General features: G+C 42.5%; 1 protein-coding gene and 1 pseudogene across 1 annotated transcript; both read right to left on the bottom strand.

Moving 5' to 3' along the window:
• Positions 1–10329: 10329 nt before the first annotated feature.
• Positions 10330–12402, bottom strand: LOC147334494 (Fc receptor-like protein 5). Its single transcript, XM_086272860.1, has 5 exons — positions 12154–12402; positions 11914–11949; positions 11498–11758; positions 11173–11418; positions 10330–11097 (listed from the first exon to the last, which is right to left on the bottom strand). Exons 1-5 carry the CDS (start codon positions 12182–12184, stop codon positions 10859–10861), a joined length of 813 nt encoding a protein of 270 aa, XP_086128986.1. The 5' UTR covers positions 12185–12402; the 3' UTR covers positions 10330–10858.
• Positions 12403–12812: 410 nt separating this feature from the next.
• Positions 12813–15913, bottom strand: LOC147334493 (tripartite motif-containing protein 16-like; annotated as a pseudogene).
• Between the last annotated feature and the right edge of the window lie 2528 nt (positions 15914–18441).

The following is an 18441-nucleotide window of genomic DNA, read 5'->3' as shown; positions in this document are numbered from 1 at the left end:
CTCTGTTTCTTCACTTTCTCATTTTTCTTTTAAACAAAGCATGTCTCCAATTTTGAAAAACTGTTTATTTATTTAGTCACCACCAGCCCAACTTGCTTTACAACACAGGGCACTTACAAGCATTGACCCTGGGACCTGACAAACTGATGCTGATGATATGTGCTACTAAAAACATCCAGGCCTCTAATTAGGTTTCATTCTATGTTATTTCTGCATCATCATGCATTGCGAAGACAACTGAAAATAGTGTTCACAAGTTGAGACAGAAGTTTAATCAATGTCCATCATCTACTCCAATCAAAGGAGAAGTAGACAGGAGAACTGGACAGGTCTTTCAGGAACTGTACTAAACTGGTTCAAAACATACGTAGAAAACAGGAAATACTTTGTATCAATAGGTAACTTCACATCTGAGCAGACAAGTATCACATGTGGAGTTCCCCAAGGTTCCATCTTGGGACCCTTTCTGTTTAACATCTACATGCTCCCACTGGCACAGATTATAAACAACAACAAAATAAACTATCACAGCTATGCAGATGACACACAAATATATATCACAATGTCACCAGGAGACCGAGGCCCTGTACAGGCTCTTGGTAAATGCATTGAGGAAATCAATGACTGGTTGTCCCACAATTTTCTCCAGCTAAACAAAAACAAAACTGAGGTAATAGTCTTTGGCGCCAAAGAAAAACGATTACAGGTCACCAGAGAACTTCAATCTATACATCTAAAAACCACAAACCAGGCGAGAAATTTGGGTGTAGTGATGGATGCAGACCTAAACTTAGAAAAACACATTAAGACAATAACAAAGTCAGCTTACTATCACCTCAAGAATATATCAAGGATAAAAGATCTGATGTCTCAACAGGACCTGGAAAAACTAGTCCATGCATTCATCTTTAGTAGGCTTGATTACTGTAACAGCATCTTTACAGGTCTACCTAAAAAATCAGTCAGACAACTACAGCTCATTCAGAACTCTGCTGCTCGAGTCCTCACTAAGACCAAAAAAGTGGACCACATCAGTCCAGCTCTGAGGTCCTTACACTGGCTGCCTGTCCGTCAGAGGATAGACTTTAAAGTTCTGATGCTGGCCTATAAAGCTCTGAATGGTTTAGGACCAAAATACATCAATGACCTCCTGACCCAGTATGAACCATCCAGATCCCTCAGGTCATCTGGATCCGGTCTTTTATCAGTTCCCAGAGTCAGAACCAGACACGGAGAAGCTGCATTCAGCTTTTATGCTCCTTATATCTGGAACAAACTCCCAGAAAGCCTCAGATCAGCTGAAACACTCAGTTTATTTAAATCCAGGTTGAAGACTCACCTGTTCTCAGCTGCATTTGAATAAAGCACCAAATCCACACTTTTAAGCTTAAATTTCAAAACTTACATTTAACTACTGATTTTATCTACTGTTCTGATTTTATCTGTTTTGATTTTATATACTGTTGTTTGTTTGTTTGTTTGTTTGTTAACTAGTTAGTTAGTTTATTTGCTTGTTTTATTCAATTTTAAATCATGCTTTTTATTTGTTCTTGTTTCTAATGTCTCTGTAAAGCACTTTGAATCACCTTGTTGTTGAATTGTGCTATACAAATAAACTTGCCTTGCCTTGCCTTGCCTAGTGTAATTTTAGAGCAAACCATTAGTGTTTGAATCTGTTAAAGCCTGTATGTTGTGAAGTTTCTATTTAATTTACTAATTGTGTGTTTTGACAGTTACTCCTATTTTGAATAGCATTAGTCTGAAAGGATATAGCCAGCGATCAGATCTGAAATATAAATGATATGATGGTGACTATAAGTCAGAGGCTGAACAGGCACTGGGCTGCATCTATGTGTAATACCCCTTTGGACCACCAGATGACTCAGTGAAACATTTATTTACCCAGACGAGTCACTGAAAATGTGTTTTTAACCTCTAGGGATAGAATTAAGACAAAATACCAGAATGTAAAAATTTATAAAATGAAACTGTTGGTGTAGTCAGTCTGTTTGGAAAGTGTTGAATGAAAATTAAGAAAATAGAAGGGAAGCCAACAAAAAGTCTCACACGGGATTTATAGCTCTGTGTGAAAACTACAATGTAGATATGTCATACCTATAGCCCCTGCACCATAACTTACACCATGACCTGATATGTACCACTCTGGTAATGTAGCTACGTTTTGCTGACGTGTAGCATATCTCTCTCTTAATAGGCCTGTTAAGTAGTGTCAGGCGCCACCTCTCTGGGGACATCTCAGGCCCTCCAAGGTTTGGAGGCCTATCTCCCCCTACCACCACTTCCCCTGCCAGTGGCGGACCCCCTCAGACATCGGTGCGTTGGTGGTTCTTTGTGTCCGGGGATGGGCGTCCAGGTACACACCGGCTCACTCCTTGGCGGCCGCTTATCGGGGCCTGGAGCCTGGGGCTCGCTCAGGCCACTTCGGAGGTGGGGTGCCCCCGGCCTCTCGGCCTGGGGCTCGGTCACTCAGGCGCAGCTGGCTGCCGGCGGAGCTCACGGGCGTGTCACTGCAACTCCCCCTGGCTTCTGCTCCGCGGCTGCTGAGTGAGCCCTCATCTGGGACTCTCCTCAGCTCTTTCTGGGACAGTGGCGCAGCTGCCCCTCTGTTGGTCTTCCTTGGTCTCTTGTGTTCTGGGGGCCTCTGGATGTCTGGAGTTTTGATCTCCTCCACACCTGCTTCACGCCCTGGAGGACGGGGCTGTGGCCCCCCCACACCCTCTAGCAGATTATTACATGAAGGAACCTTTTAAAAAACAAAAAACAAGCGCGTCCATGCTCACAGGTGTACACACGGGTGATCACACCCACAAACTACACCCTCTTTGGCTCCTACCTCAAAGCACACTGTGTTCTGTTGATCTTATGTGCTGCACAATAATGTTTAACATTTAGTATTTACTGTCATATTCCCATATATCATTGTGATGTTGTTTATTCTATTACTCTTGTTCTCTTCTGCTTGCTTTCTTTTTTCTTTCTCAGCAGGTGATCCAGGTGATTGATATATGCATTTTTTTTTTCTCTGCCCGTTCTGTTGGTTTTTGTCTTTTGCCCTTCTCCCCCGTCCCTCTTCTCAGCTGTTTCTCTTTCCCTCTTTCTTTCTCCCCTTCTTTCCCCCAGTCAAGTCTGTCCCGTATTCAAGAATACTTCATGGGGAAACAACTGAGGAAGTTCAGCAGTGCGGGATCCAATGACAAAATCATGTCTTTATTCTGTCTTCTTCCACTCACCCCAACCAGTCACAGCAGATGGCTCCGCCCCTCCCTGAGCCTGGTTCTATTTTCTTCCTGTTAAACGGGATTTTTTTCCTTCCCACTCTCAACAAATTGCTTGCTTACAGTGGGTCATTTCATTGTTGGGGTTTTCTGTGTTTTCTTTGTATTATTGTAGAGTCTTTATCCTAAAATGTAAAATGCCTTGAGCTGTTGTTGTGATTTGGTTCTCTATGAATAAAACCGAATTGAACTGAAAAAAAAAAAAAAAAAAAAAAAAAAGTAGTGTCGGTACCTTCTATGCATTTCTCCCTTCTTTTTTGGACAGAATAATGTAGCTTCAGCATAAGTGTTCACATACGCCAGCAAATTCCTGGATGGAGATTGCCAAAAATATGAGCAAGAAAGTGAGAAAATGTAGCATAGCTGATGCTGCATATAAAACACTGGGACATGAGCATTAAGTACAGGAAACACCAAGCAAGTAAGAAAGTCCTAACGACCGTGTCACCGTGCTGGCAGTGCAGTGATTAGCACTAAGTGATTCTAGTAGTAGTGATTCTAAATTGCCCACAGGTGTGAATTTGAGAGTGAATGGTGTTGTGTCTCTTTTTGTTACCCCTGTGACGGGACTGGTGGCTCCTGAGTGTACCCGGCCTCTTGCATTATGGTAGCTGAAATAGGCTCCAGCTCCCCCTCCTACTCTGATAAGGAGAAGAGGATGTATGGATGGACAAATAAGAAACTTTGGACCGATATCATTTACATGTCTGTAAATGATATCAGTTCCCTTTTGCTGTATTATTATGATATAGCCATATTATATGGCTATATCTATCAATAAACCAGAAGACATTAATCAATTACTGAAACTAGCCTTTGCAAAAACTAGTCTTTATTTATTTGTCTTTTAGCCTTTCAGAAGTAGATTTGCTTTGTGTTTTATGAGTTTCGGGGATGAACTGATAGCTGAACATTCTCCACCAGGATTTTATTGGTACAGAGCAGAATTCATGGATCCAAAAGCTACAGCAAGTCGTACTTGAGGCCTGCAGTTCTTTAGAAGTTGTTTTGTTTTGTGACCTCCTGGATGACTCTTCTCTTGCACTCTTTGAATAGCTTTGGTAGGCCCGCCGCTCCTGGATGTCATGGTCTTGTGTCCTTGATCCAGTGTTTTGTGTTTGTTTTTATTTCTGGATTTCCTATGTATTAAGTTTTAGTTTTATATTGTTTACTCATTTGGCCCTCTCTTATTTCACAGTGCTCCCAAGTTTAATTGTTTTAATTCCTGATCTGTTCAACAGGTCTGGATGTAATCATGCTTCTAATCTTTCAGCTTGAGAAGATCAAGAAACATCATAAGAGCAGGGTCCCTGGACATAATGAAAGTGAAGTAAAATCAGCTTAAAATGTTAGATTGGAAAAAAAAACTCGGATAAATGAAAGCGCTTGCAGGCCATGGAGAAACTCTTTACTGACATCTAGTGGTTCAAATGACAACTGTTTTAAATAAGAGTGACATTTGTGAATGATCGGAAGTATACAATTGCAAGGTCCACTACTTTTTCGTGCTCCTTATAATGCCACTTGTTACATGCACAGTATCATGCTCCTTATTTCTATATGATTTAGTCTTTAATATGAAATGAAAGTCAGTCAATATAATGGTAGATATGCTTATACTGTGTAACAGCTCTAACTCTGTGAAAGCTAATCTCTTCCAGGCTGTGGATACAAAACTGCTACAACTGTGTTAAACCAGCTGTCTGCATCTCTGCTATTGTTTTATTTGGTTTTAAAAAGTAAATGATAAATTTTTTTCAAAGCATTAACATTTAACAATGACTGTATATTTCGCACAATCTACAGTTTTCTTACTTGTGAAACATGTTAATTAAGCAAAACGTGGGTCTATGTCATAAAAATGCAGCTATCAGAACTACCAACTAACTGAGTTAGCATAAAGTGAGATTAAAATGTTACAGTGCACAGTGTGATCTACAGCTCGGCATTTAACACAATCATCCCCTCAAAACTTGCCCCGAAGTTTGTCGACCTTGGGTTGGGAACACCAATCTGCTGATGGATTCTGAACTTCCCCACAAACGGGCCTCAGGTGGTGAGAGTTGGTAAGCACACCTCCTCATCACTCATCCTAAACACAAGAATGCCACAGGCATCTGTGCTTAGCCCCCTCCTATATTCCCTGTTCACGCACGACTGCGTTGCTAAACATAAGTCCAACTCCATCATCAAGTTTGTGAATGACACAACCATCATAGGCCTCATCACAGACAACAACGAGACGGCCTATAGAGAGGAGGTGATGGCGCTGTACAAGTCATGCCTGGAAAATAACCTGACTCTCAACATCAGCAAAACAAGAGAAATGATAGTGGACTACCGGAAACAACCAGTCGGGGAACACCAGCCTACCTACGTCAATGGTGTCAAGGTCGAAAGGGTCAGCAACTTCAAATTCCTTGGAGTCAACATCAACGAGGACCCTTCACACAGGCACTGAAATCAAGATGGATTAAGAAATTAAGATGGCGCCGGTGAGGTCGGCTGCCGTCACGACTGCTCCGACCACTTTTTCTTTGTCTTTGTTTTTTAAGTTAGTTTTCAGCGTTTCTAAATTGGCAAAATCATCACCATTGGGTACATTAGGTATGACAGTGACACTCTTGTTTCTATTGGTATACAATGTACTCACAATTCGAAGTTTTTAACTCCGGATCCGAGCTGGCCGAGTGAGATCTCGAGGGAGAACAAAGGGAAGCGGCGGCGGCCTAGAGGGAAGCGAGCCGGCGTCAGGAACAGGCTGAGAGCTCGTGCACACCGCACACCTCTGCCTAGCATCCTGCTCGCCAACGTCCAGTCACTGGAGAACAAGCTTGACGACCTCAGGGCCAGGATAAAGTTCCAGAGAGACATTCGGGACTGCAATCTCCTCTGCTTCACCGAGACATGGCTGAACCCAGCGGTGCCGGACCACGCCATCCAGCCGGCCGAGTTCTTCTCGGTTCACCGCATGGAGAGGACACGGGACTCGGGGAAGTCAAGGGGAGGCGGCGTGTGTTTAATGGTGAACAACAACTGGTGCAACAGTGCGAACGTTGTTCCTCTCACACGCTCCTGCACACCAAATCTGGAACTACTGTCCATCATGTGTCGTCCTTTTTATCTACCTCGGGAATTTACATCGGTCATTGTAAGTGCCGTTTATATTCCACCACAAGCGGACACGGTCACCGCCTTATGCGAGCTGCATGAGGCACTCACACAGCACCAGACACAACACCGGGACGCTGCGCTTATTGTGACGGGGGACTTTAATAGCGCCAACCTCAAACGCGCAGCGCCGAACTTTTATCAACACATCACCTGCCCCACCAGAGGTGAAAGGACACTGGACCACTGCTACACTACGGTCAAGGACGGCTACAAGGCACAATCCCGCCCTCCGTTTGGCAAATCTGATCACGCCGCCATCTTCCTCATGCCAAAATACAAACAAAGGCTGAAACAGGAAGTTCCGGTTCAGAGGAAGGTCGCGCGCTGGACGGATCAATCGGTGGCCGCATTACAGGACGCACTCGATGACGCAGACTGGGGCATGTTCAGAAACAGCTCCGACGATGACGTCAACGTGTTTACGGAAGCGGTTGTGGGATTCATCGGGAAACTAGCGGATGATACCGTGGAGACAAAGACTATCACAACGTTTCCCAACCAGAAGCCGTGGGTGGATAAAACCATCCGCGACGCTCTGAGATCCCGCACCGCTGCCTACAACACGGGACTCATGACGGGGGACATGGACCCGTACAAAGCCGCGTCATATAACGTGCGGAGGGCGGTGAAAGAGGCGAAGCAGCGCTACGGGAGGAAACTAGAGTCACAACTCCAACAGAGTGACTCTAGGAGCCTGTGGCGGGGACTAAGGACAATAACGGACTAGCTGCAGCTGCAGCTGCAGCTAAGGTCTCCAACAATGCTAGTGTTAGCGGCGCTAACGGCTGCAGACAGGAAGATACTGCCAGCACCGGAAACGTGCTCGTCATCTCCGAGCATGAAGTAAGGAGAGCCTTCAAGAGAGTGAACACCAGGAAAGCAGCAGGACCAGACGGCATCCCAGGTCGTATCCTAAGAGACTGCGCATACCAGCTAGCTCCTGTGTTCACTGAGATATTCAACATCTCTTTATCTCAGTCGGTGATCCCCACATGCTTCAAAGAGTCCATCATTGTTCCTGTCCCGAAGAAACCCCACCCTGCTTCTCTCAATGACTATCACCCTGTAGCCCTCACCTCAGTAGTGATGAAGTGCTTTGAACGCCTGGTCAGAGACTTCATCATTTCTTCACTACCAGACACACTGGACCCACTACAGTTCGCTTACCGTCCAAATCGTTCCACAGACGATGCCATCTCTCATCTCCTCCACACATCACTCACTCACTTGGACACTAGAAGGGGGAATTATGTTAAAATGCTCTTCATAGACTACAGCTCTGCATTTAACACCATAATTCCCTCCACACTCACCACTAAGCTGGAGCATCTGGGACTCAGCTCATCTATGTGTCAGTGGATCTCCAACTTCCTAACTGGCAGACCACAGGCAGTAAGGATGGGCGGACATGTCTCAGCCTCCACCACTCTCAGCACTGGAGCCCCCCAGGGGTGTGTTCTGAGCCCCCTGCTGTACTCTTTGTACACATATGACTGTGTGGCCACTACCAGCTCCACCACCATCATCAAGTTTGCTGACGACACCGTCGTGGTGGGCCTGATCTCTGATAACAACGAGACGGCCTACGTGAAGGAGATTAGGAATCTGGAGAACTGGTGCCAGAGGAACAACCTCCTTCTAAACGTCAGTAAGACAAAGGAGCTGATAGTGGACTTCAGCACTAAGCAGGAGAGGAACTACCAGACCCCCGTCATCAACGAGTGCCCAGTGGAGAGAGTGGACAGCTTCAAATACCTCGGAGTTCACATCACGCAGGACCTGTCATGGTCCTGTCACATCAACACCGTGGTGAAAAAGGCCCGACAGCGTCTCTACCACCTCAGACGCTTGAGAGACTTCCAACTGCCCTCCAAGGTGCTCAGGAACTTTTACTCGTGCACCATAGAGAGCATCCTGGCGGGAAACATCTTAACCTGGTTCGGGAACAGCACCATGCAGGGCAGACGAGCTCTACAGAGGGTTGTGCGGTCAGCTGAGCGCACCATCCGCTCCGAGCTCCCTGACCTGCACTCAATCTACAGCAGGCGGTGCTGGACCAAGGCCAGGAAGATCGTGAAGGACCTCAGCCATCCCAACAACAGACTGTTCTCTCTGTTGAGGTCAGGAAAGCGATTCCGCTCCCTGAAGACCAACACAGAGAGACTGAGGAGGAGCTTCTTCCCGCAGGCGATACGGTCTCTTAATCACACCACCACACAGTACTGACCCACACATACAGTTCTTACACACACACTGGACTTTCTGGACATTGTTTTTGCACAACACTGGTCACTATATTCTTCATTTCCAGTTAATACTTGTACAGCTGCTGTTATTGTGTATATATTTATTTATATTTAGATTTCTTCATACATTCTTATATAGTTCTATATTGTGTATTTTGTTGTACAGTTATTTTATTTTCAACTTTAATTTATATATTTTATCTTATTCTTCCCAGTTAAATTTACCCTTCATTCTAATTTGTGTTGTACAGTTATTTCATTTTTAACCTTAATTTATATTTTATTCCTTCCTAGTTAAATTTACCCTTTTTAATTTTTCATATTTATTTCCTATCTTATTCATAGCCTTTTCCTTTTTTTGTTTTCTTTAGGTCACGAGCAGTTGTCCAAGCATTTCACTACATATCGTACTGTGTATGACTGTGTACGTGACAAATAAAATTTGAATTTGAATTTGAATCAGGAAAGCTCACCAGGGACTCTACTTTCTGAAGAGGCTGAAGAGGTTTGGCATGAATGCCAGCATCACCTCAAATGTCTACAGGAGCTTACTGACAAGCTGCATTACAGTTTGGTATGGAAGCTGGTCTGCCAGCAGCCTGAGATCACTACAGAGGGTGGGGAAGGCAGCAGAGCTCATCACAAGCATGAGGCTTCCAGCCGTGCCTCTGTAAAGCACACAGCATCAGAAAGGACCACAGCCACCCAGCACATCAGCTGTTTTCCTTGCTATCATCTGGCAGACATTACAGGAGTCTGCCTGCTTGGCCTACAAGACTTAAAAACAGTTTTTACCATCAAGCCATTTGACACCTCAACCACTCACTTCACTTTTATCAGTATTAAAATAACCTCAATAAATGTCAAAGGTGAGATTTCTATTTTCTCTCTTATGTCATATATATATATATATATATATATATATATATATATATATATATATATGTGTGTGTGTGTGTGTGTGTGTGTGTGTGTGTGTGTGTGTGTGTGTGTGTGTGTGTGTGTGTGCTTGTGTACGTGTGCATGCAATGAACGGCCTAACTGCTGGATGTGGAGCTGAATCCATGCAGGCAGGGGTGGGACTTTATTCATGGGCACACAATGCAGCCAATCACATGCAAAGACAAACTGGGATCATACCATTATGTGAAAGAAGGAAGGAGGCAGATGGAAGACAGCAAGTGTGGTGTTACAAGCCAAATACACAGAATGTGCATGTCAGGAAAAAGTGAAGAAAACGCAAAATGAGATGCATCAGGCTGCATTTCAATGATATTGGAGGCTGCAAGGCTGAGTGCAGAATCTATAAAACTATGAGCTGACTAGAGTGTTACCTTTTTTTATTTTCAGCCATTTTCCATTGTTGAGGAACCAAAGTTTCAAACTTGTCCAGGCCTGAAAACCTGTTACATGTTCTCACTAGTAAATCCTTAAAATAAGTGATAATTGATGATAAGCTGAGCTGGAAGTCTCATATAAACCATGTGAAAACAAAAATGTCAAAAAACATTGCTATTCTCTACAAAACAAAGCATGCCCTGAACAAGAAATCATTATACACACTTTATTGTTCTTTGTTGCTTCCATGGAAGCAACAGTCATATATGCATATATGACTTATTGTCTAGAGATATGAGGTAATGCACATAAAACAAATACTCTTCCTATTTTCAAGTTACAAAAAAGAGCTATAAGAATTAGCCCTTGAGACTATGCTAGAAAATAAATCTTCAAATGGCACACATCGATGTGGCATCCTGGAGGAGTAGGACTACCTGTGCAACCTCTGCAGGGTCCAAGTATCAACTCATATCACCAGTAGTGACAATGAGCCTAATCAAATGCAAAACTAGTGAAAGAAACAAACAGTCAAACCAAAAGTATCAGTAGCCTCCACTGAAAGCTAAAAACCATTTGGTGTTGCCAAAAAGGATTAAGAACCTTCTCTGCTGCTTAACATATCAGAACCAGTTTAAGTTTAACTGATTTGATGCTGTACTCGGATTATTGTTTTATTATTAATTTGTTGAGAGTGGATGTTCAAATGAAATTAGGTGGATACAGACAGACTGTAGAACAGTAAATAGGTTAAAACACAAGGATGAACGAGTCACTAGTTTATTCAGTAACCATAATGTCATCTTACTTATCCTCCAGTCCCTGCTCAGCAGGTTGGGCTGAGTCAAGACCTGTGGCTCTGCATCGATATAAAGACACCAGGAGGAGGGTGGAGATGAAATATGGAAAGAACACCAGCAGATGGAGGGCCAGTCTGATCACTAGTTGCAGGGTAGAGGAGTCAGGCGATGCAGCAGGGGTGGGAGTTAAGGCAGGGAGCCAGGTTGTAGACATGGTGGGTGGAGGTGTGGTTGTATGTTTTCCTGCAGAGAGAATCCCACATGTTCAGGTGAATATGTGGATGAAATAAGAGGTGAAATCAGAGTGAAGCTCCTCACCTGTGACAGTGATCCAGCTGGATGGAGACTCTCCATGACCGCTGATGTCACACTTGTAGAGGCCTTCATCAGACCTGGAAACATGCTGGATGGTCATGTGACCTGTAGGCTGCTTCCTGATGAGGGAGCCATCTTTATAGAAAGCAGCTGGGAGCTTGGAGGGAGTGGTCTTTGTTTTACAGAGCAGAGTGACGTCATCTCCCTCCATCACAGGGAGGACAGGACTCTGCAGGATCACTGATCCACCTCAACACAGAGACAAACTACAGCATTTCATCCATTTACACACAGCTTCATCAACACTAACTCCACACACTCAGCTTACCAGTGACTGTCAGGTTAACCATGTTACTGATGGGACCCTCTCTGGACTCACACCAGTAAACTCCACTGTCCAGTGTTAAGATGTAGCTGAAGCTACAGGATGAACCAGACCATCTTCCCCATTCATTGCACTCAGTCCTGGTTTCTCTGTTTGTGTTTCTCCTCAGAGTCCATCCAGCAGAGCTGTCGTCCTCCTCACATCTCAGAGACACAAAGTCTCCTTCAAAGAACTGAGAGCTGCTGGGACTCACAGTCAGACGAGCTGGAAGGAAATATTCACGATGCTGCAGTTTAGTTTAGTGTAGAATAAACGCTGACATGCTTTAGGTTGTTCACTCCAAATAAATTGAAACAGGGTATTTTTTGGTAAGTTGACTATTGAAACTAAGACACATTTGGCTTACGAGATGTACGCACCATGAGTCAGTCTGCAGCACAGTACTGAGTTCAGCCCTGAGGGGAAATTTAAAAAAATCTTTCACAACCAGAGAAAACATTCACACATAATTCAAACATGAGAATCTTTTTAGATTTTAAATGAGAAAACTAGAACATCTCTGCTGGGTACAAGGTGGTTTACACCTGCTTGAAAGCAAAGAAAAAGCACTAACTGCTTACGTTCAATAATCAAGTTGATAATTTACAAATTTTACTTACAGAAAAGCTGCTGCAGACAAGTTTGCTTCATTCTGTGTTTGGCGTCAGGTTTAACCCTCCTCCTTCTCTTTCCACTGTAATGATCTGGTGTCTCTACACCAATAGAGCAGCGAATGGGATTATTATCTACAGAAATATCGGGATGGATTCAAAGGTTCTGGCAACAGTCTGGGAGCGAACAGCAAAAAACACTATTATAACCTCAAGGAGCGAAATGAGCTTGAAATGAGGTTTTCACACAAACTAACACAGATGGAGGAAGTGAAAACTATGATCTCGTTAAAGGTCTTAAAAACCACAGCAGAGGGGAAATTATGCTAACATGAAGTGTTGAAACCAAACTTCCTCCTTATAAGATGCAGGGTGAATTCCTTCATACTCACCCAGCAGCTTGCACAACATCCATCTCAGAATAGCAAAAAAGGAAGCCAACAAAACGGAGCATGCTGATCTGCAGATGGACAGAGGAAACAGCAAACTACGCTAACAGGTTATGTATCTCCTTTGAGGCTCCGCGGCTTTGTTGATTACAATCTGTAAGGCTAATAGTAAAGTGAATCTGTCTCCATGCACAGCATTTAATCTGTTCAGCTGGTTTCATACTGCTTTAATGAACATTAGAGTAATTTGTGACAGAGAGTGCAACCAGAGAATCACACGGGTTTTTTTTTTTTTGTTTAATTGTAGTTTAGCAGACATTTCCAGCAGGCGAGTGAACAGACTGAACACAAACTGATCAAAAATGTTAAAGGACATTAAACTTTCATAAACATCAAGCAGGTGAACTGAAACTGAACTTTAGATTATTGGAGCGTGGTGGTTCTAAGCTTCCCAAACCCACTTTAAATAAACTTCTCTCTACATATTCTTCTACAATATAAAGAAAATGCTATTACATTATACATCAGTGTATATGTGAGATCAATCATCAATGAGTAGCATGTAATACTATCAAATGACAAGAATCAAAAACAAACTTATTTAACTATTAGAGAAAATAGTAATTGAATAATGTTAGCAGTTCAAAAACATCACTTTATCATCACATATTAAAGAGAAGAAACTTATGAAATGTTGAGGTTTCTTAACAAATTACTGAGACAATCACAAAAAAAAATTGTCCTCTACTCATTAAACTGACTAATCACATGAAAACCCAATGCAACAGTAACCACAAGTATATAATAGTTTCGCTTATCAAACTATCTAACTGTGTAATATGTGTTGAACATGAAGAGTAGAGTAAATACAAGATCTGTCAATTGTAAAGTACCAGTTTTATCACTTTAACATTACTGCACTATTATTAAAGCACTTTTCTCCTTTCTCTGTCATATCAAATCATTTTGTTCTACTTTTTATGTTTTTTTTGTTTTTTTTTGATTTTCACACATGTAGTTTTCAATATCTCTTTATAATACAGCCTTTGATTTATGGAGTAATTTACCAACACATATCAGGTAATCTTCAGAACACAAGTTTCAGTACCTAAAAATACTTAGAACTGGGTAGCAAATATTATATAATTCAAGATTTATTGTAAAGTAATAAGTAACTTTGTACAGATGTATTAGAAGTGTGGGCTTCATCGCAGATTATCCTAACATACTAGACAACATGTTTATCCTACCCTCAGGGTACCCAGTACTTAAAAAAATTACTTACAGTGTAATTATCTTTTTCCTTTAAAATATGCATCACTCACTGGTTCTGATCTACTGCCTTTAAATATTTTAGGTACTAAAAATGTGGGAATATGGCATTAGAAATGTTGCAGAGTCACAGCTAAAGAGCGACCCAGCTAGAGTTTGTATTTGTGTTTGCATTTAATGAATTCATGAGCTTCTCTCCCTGCTCCTTTTCATGCATGGATTAGTGCCACATTAACTGAATGCAAGGTTTTTAGTGTAGGAAATGAATTAATGCTGTACCATGTATGAAATAAAAAATTTAAATGAAGATGTAGAAACTGCTTTAGATCATAACAAAAGTACACTGATACTCAAGAACATGCCCTCTATGTGTGTTTGACTTTACTGAACTCAGCACTGACTTCAAAACCCAAAAGACACAGTCCAGCGTGGAGCGGCTGAGTGAATGTGGTCTGGACTCTGTGGAGGAGAGTCATGGTTTCAGAGACGCTGTAGAAAGACAGAATACCTGCTCTGTGATCCAGGTACACTCCAACTCTGGAGGACCGAGGACCTGAGAGGAGAGTTTGGATTTTGTTGTTCAAGTAAGTGTAGCCGGTTGTGTCACAGAATAAAGCCCAAGATTTGTCATTGTATCCAAAACCACATTCAGTGGGGCACACAGCTCTTCCGATAGTCTTGTATGCGACTGCCACACAAACTCCTCTTCCTCTCCACTCCACCTCCCAGTAACAACGTCCAGTCAGGGTCTCCCTGCTCAGGACCTGCCTGCATGAAGTGAATCTGTCTGGATGATGAGGGTAAGGCCTGTATCGTTTTATTAGCATTGCTTTCCTGTTCCCCTCTGATAAGAGCAGGTGAGTGTAAGCTGTGTTTGGATCCAGTGTCATTTCATGTGAATATTTTAAGAATCCAGCTCTGGTCTTTGGCTCCGTTGGTGACAGTAAAACATCCACTTCAGTGACTGTCAGTGAGATGTTTGTCCATTCCTCTCTCAGAGTGTCCTGTAGTTTATCTCTGGTCTCTGACACAGCTGCTGTCACATCCTCAAAGTACCTCAGAGGACGAATATTGATGCTGGATGAGTGTGTAGACTCACTGAGTGCTGACAGTGAGGGGTAGTTGTGTAGAAACTGGTTGTGATCCTCTGTGTGTGAGAGCTGCTCCAGCTCGCCGTCTTTCCTCTTCAGCTCAGCGATCTCCTGCTCCAGCTTCTCCTGAAGCTCTTTGACTCGACTCACTTCAGTTTCCTGCTGGGATCTGACCTGCTGCTTCACATCAGAGCTTCTTTTCTGCATGAGACGGATCAGCTCAGTGAACATCTTCTCACTGTCCTCCACTGCTTTATCAGCAGAGCCATTGATGGCCTCCACCTCCTGTTGAAGCAGCTTCACATCTTTCTCTCGCTCCTGGATTCTCTGCTGGATGTTTAGTCGTCTCACCTCGAGCTCCTTCTGCTTCTCAGTCCTTTCTACTGCAGCTGGGACTGTTATGTGCATCCATTGTGCAGAGATAACAGATACTCTGCTGATCAGTACGACAGAAAATCTTCATCCCCTCATCATGACGAGAGCAGATCTCACAATTAGATGATGACACTTCTTGGAGCTTCCTGGAAGGCGAAACCAACCTGTGTTTCTGTAATCGATTTGTATTGTAGTGACGCTGGACGTGTTTCTCACAATAGGAGTCCTGGCAGACCAAACAGGATTTGACAGCTTTCAGCTTCCTCCCAGTGCAGACATCACAGGCCACATCTTCAGGTCCAGCATAGCATTGCTCACCTGCAGCAGCTTGGAGTCCAGTGTGCTTCAGCTGCTCCACTAAAGTTGCAAACATGACGTTTTTCTCCAGGACAGGCCTCGGTGTGAAAGTCTTCCTGCACTGAGGGCAGCTGTGGATTCCCTTCCTGTCCTCTTCATCCCAGAAACTTTTAATACAGTTCATGCAGTAGCTGTGTCCACAGGCTGTAGTCACTGGATCCTTCAGTAGATCCAAACAGATGGAACAAAAGAAGGTTTCTCGGTCCAGCTGATCTCCTTTCTGTGCCATTTCACCTCTCAGTTTAAGCGCTTTCGTGAGTTTCTCTTCCTTATAAACTAGTTTGAGGTCTGATCTGAACAACGTGTTCCTGCAGTGACTCGAGTCTAACATGTCACCACATGTTGGCTACACCCAACTTCAACTTGAGATAAGATAAGATAAAACTTTATTAATCCCTCGGGTGGGTTCCTCTGGGAAATTCGGTTTCCAAAAGCACAGCACCGACAGAAGTTACAGAGTTACAGAATATTATATATATATATACACACACACATATATAAATACAGAGACATATATATACGAAGGGGATAAATAGAATAAATAGGAATAAAAATAAAAATACAAGTGAATTGCACATTTCAAGTATGGAGTCTATTGCACCGTTGACTATTAACAAGAGTATTGCACAAAAGGTATTGCACAGTGAAGTGAAGAGGCGCTACAGCTTAGTTGTTGTGAAGTGATGGTGTGGAAATGAGCAAACATGTGGGCAGAGAGGTGCTATGTTTACGAGGAGGAAGAAGAGGGAGGGTTATCAGCCTGTGCTTCATTCCTGGAAGAGGAGCGGTTTGAGAACGATGCTGTTCATTTCAACTGTTTCTCTCCCGTAAACACCATCAAGGGTGAGAGGGTGCAGCAGGTGTAGTAGTTGGTACATGATGGAGTAAACAAATTAACGGGTTTTCAAACATATTCACAGCTCCACAAAAATGTGATGACAGGAATAATACAAAGAAACCTTGACTGCTTTTTTAAAAGTATTTTTCTGTTATTATGGTTGAGTTGATCACAACTTCTACAATCATCTTGATTCGGGGACGTGACTAAATAAGAACCAGTAAATATTAAGGTCTCCAGTGACTAGAGCTGTACGATATGACCAAAATCGCATATCCCGAAATAAGACATTTCTCATCCTGATAACAATATATATCACGAAATAGTGCTTTTCTGAAAATTCTGTGAATCTCGGGCAACTCAACTTGTGTGAAGTGTTTTCAGCTGGGTGTCGTGTACCTGGAGTGAAGTGTTCCCTTCGAGGCATGAAGCTATACCTTTTTAGACATAAATTGTAATGGCCACCAGGGCCGGTTCTAGACAGGGCCAATGGTGTGTGGTGGCAGATTTCTTTTCTCATGTATTAACCACATATTTTAACCATATCACTTTAGCATAGTAAGAGCACTCCTGTCACCAGTTTGTATGCATGTTGAATGTGATCACTAGTGGGGCCCACGATTTATTGCACCTTCACAGCATTTTCCTCCTGAGGGCTCTGGACATCCTGTTGCAGACGAGGTGATGGTTGGTTGGAGCTTTTCTTAGACTGAACAGTTAATGGTCTATAATAATTGATCTGTTGTGGAATGTTCTTTGTTGGAGAGTGTCTGTGTCTGCATATAAGATGTAAGGGCAACAATTCAGAGATGGTCCTGGTGTTTCACTGGGATGTTCTCTCCACATTGCAATGTGTTTATTAAACCCACTTCAAATCAAGATCACTGGGTGTGTGGCAGGTTATTGTTAAATTTTCACAACAGGTGGCAACAAAGAAAGGAAAGGGGTGGGTGGTGTGTTAGTTCATTACCAGGCCTCTGGAGAACTTCATGACATGTTGAGGAGCTAGTTTAGCCATTTAAATCAGCTGTGTTGGATCAAGGACGCATCTAAAACCTGCAGGACACCGGCTCTCGAGGCCTGGAGTTCCCTACCACTGTTCTATAGCAAATATAACAATTTCCAGTAATAACAAAACTAAGAAGGGTAGGCCATTCACCAAATCTTGAAATCTAAAACTAAAAAATAGAATACAAATAAAATAAAGAATAAAATAAAATATCCATTCATCTCTTTACAACCAACAACATAAAGTTTGTTTTAATTGAATGTAATGAAAGTAATTAGTTACTTAGTTTTAAAAATGTGATTTACACCCTGAATAGGTAATGAAGTGATAGATCTTCAGTCGCTCCAATCCCAATTCTACTTTTTCTGCATAATCCATCATATAAAATGTAATCAAATGGAAAAGTCTATTTTAAAAACTTGTTTTATCAGTTTTAATCTTTTAACTTTAAGCATCAAGCAAAAATTAAATTATATGCAACATTCTCTGAGTGGAAGAAATTTGTTCAACATTTAAACCTATTTTCTGCACATTCCAGCACATAAAATGAAATATTTTTTGTGTTTACACTCACTCTTTCAAATAGATGCAAACACGGCAGAAAATAAATAAAATCAAAGACTCAGCGGTCCTGTTGCTCTATTTTCACCTGTTTAGCAGGAGTGGGGCAGCTGGAGGTTTGCCCTGGTGCAGGTGTGTCGAGGCCGTCATGTCAGTGGAAGGATCCGGCAGTTTCTCTGTGAATTTCACATTCCCGTGGAAGTGTGTCCTACTCAGTGCTTGTGGAGAAGTTTAGGGGGTTTTTTTCGCTGTAAAAAGAAGTTTTCTTCGAACAGCAGACACTAATGTTTTACTAATGCGTTATATTTCCTTCTGCTGCTTTCACTTTATGAAGCTAACATATGACAGGATACATTGAGCAGGAATGTTTGATTTGTTGGCATCAAATGAAAATAAGATCAGCTT

Source organism: Aulonocara sp. 'chitande type north' Nkhata Bay, linkage group LG3 (genome assembly GCF_057382095.1).
Source record: "Aulonocara sp. 'chitande type north' Nkhata Bay isolate Kocher_YH1m ecotype deep benthic linkage group LG3, A_spYH_male_GT1.1, whole genome shotgun sequence".
Classification (NCBI taxonomy): Eukaryota; Metazoa; Chordata; class Actinopteri; order Cichliformes; family Cichlidae; genus Aulonocara; species Aulonocara sp. 'chitande type north' Nkhata Bay.
This window is presented reverse-complemented; position numbering and strand designations above follow the sequence as displayed.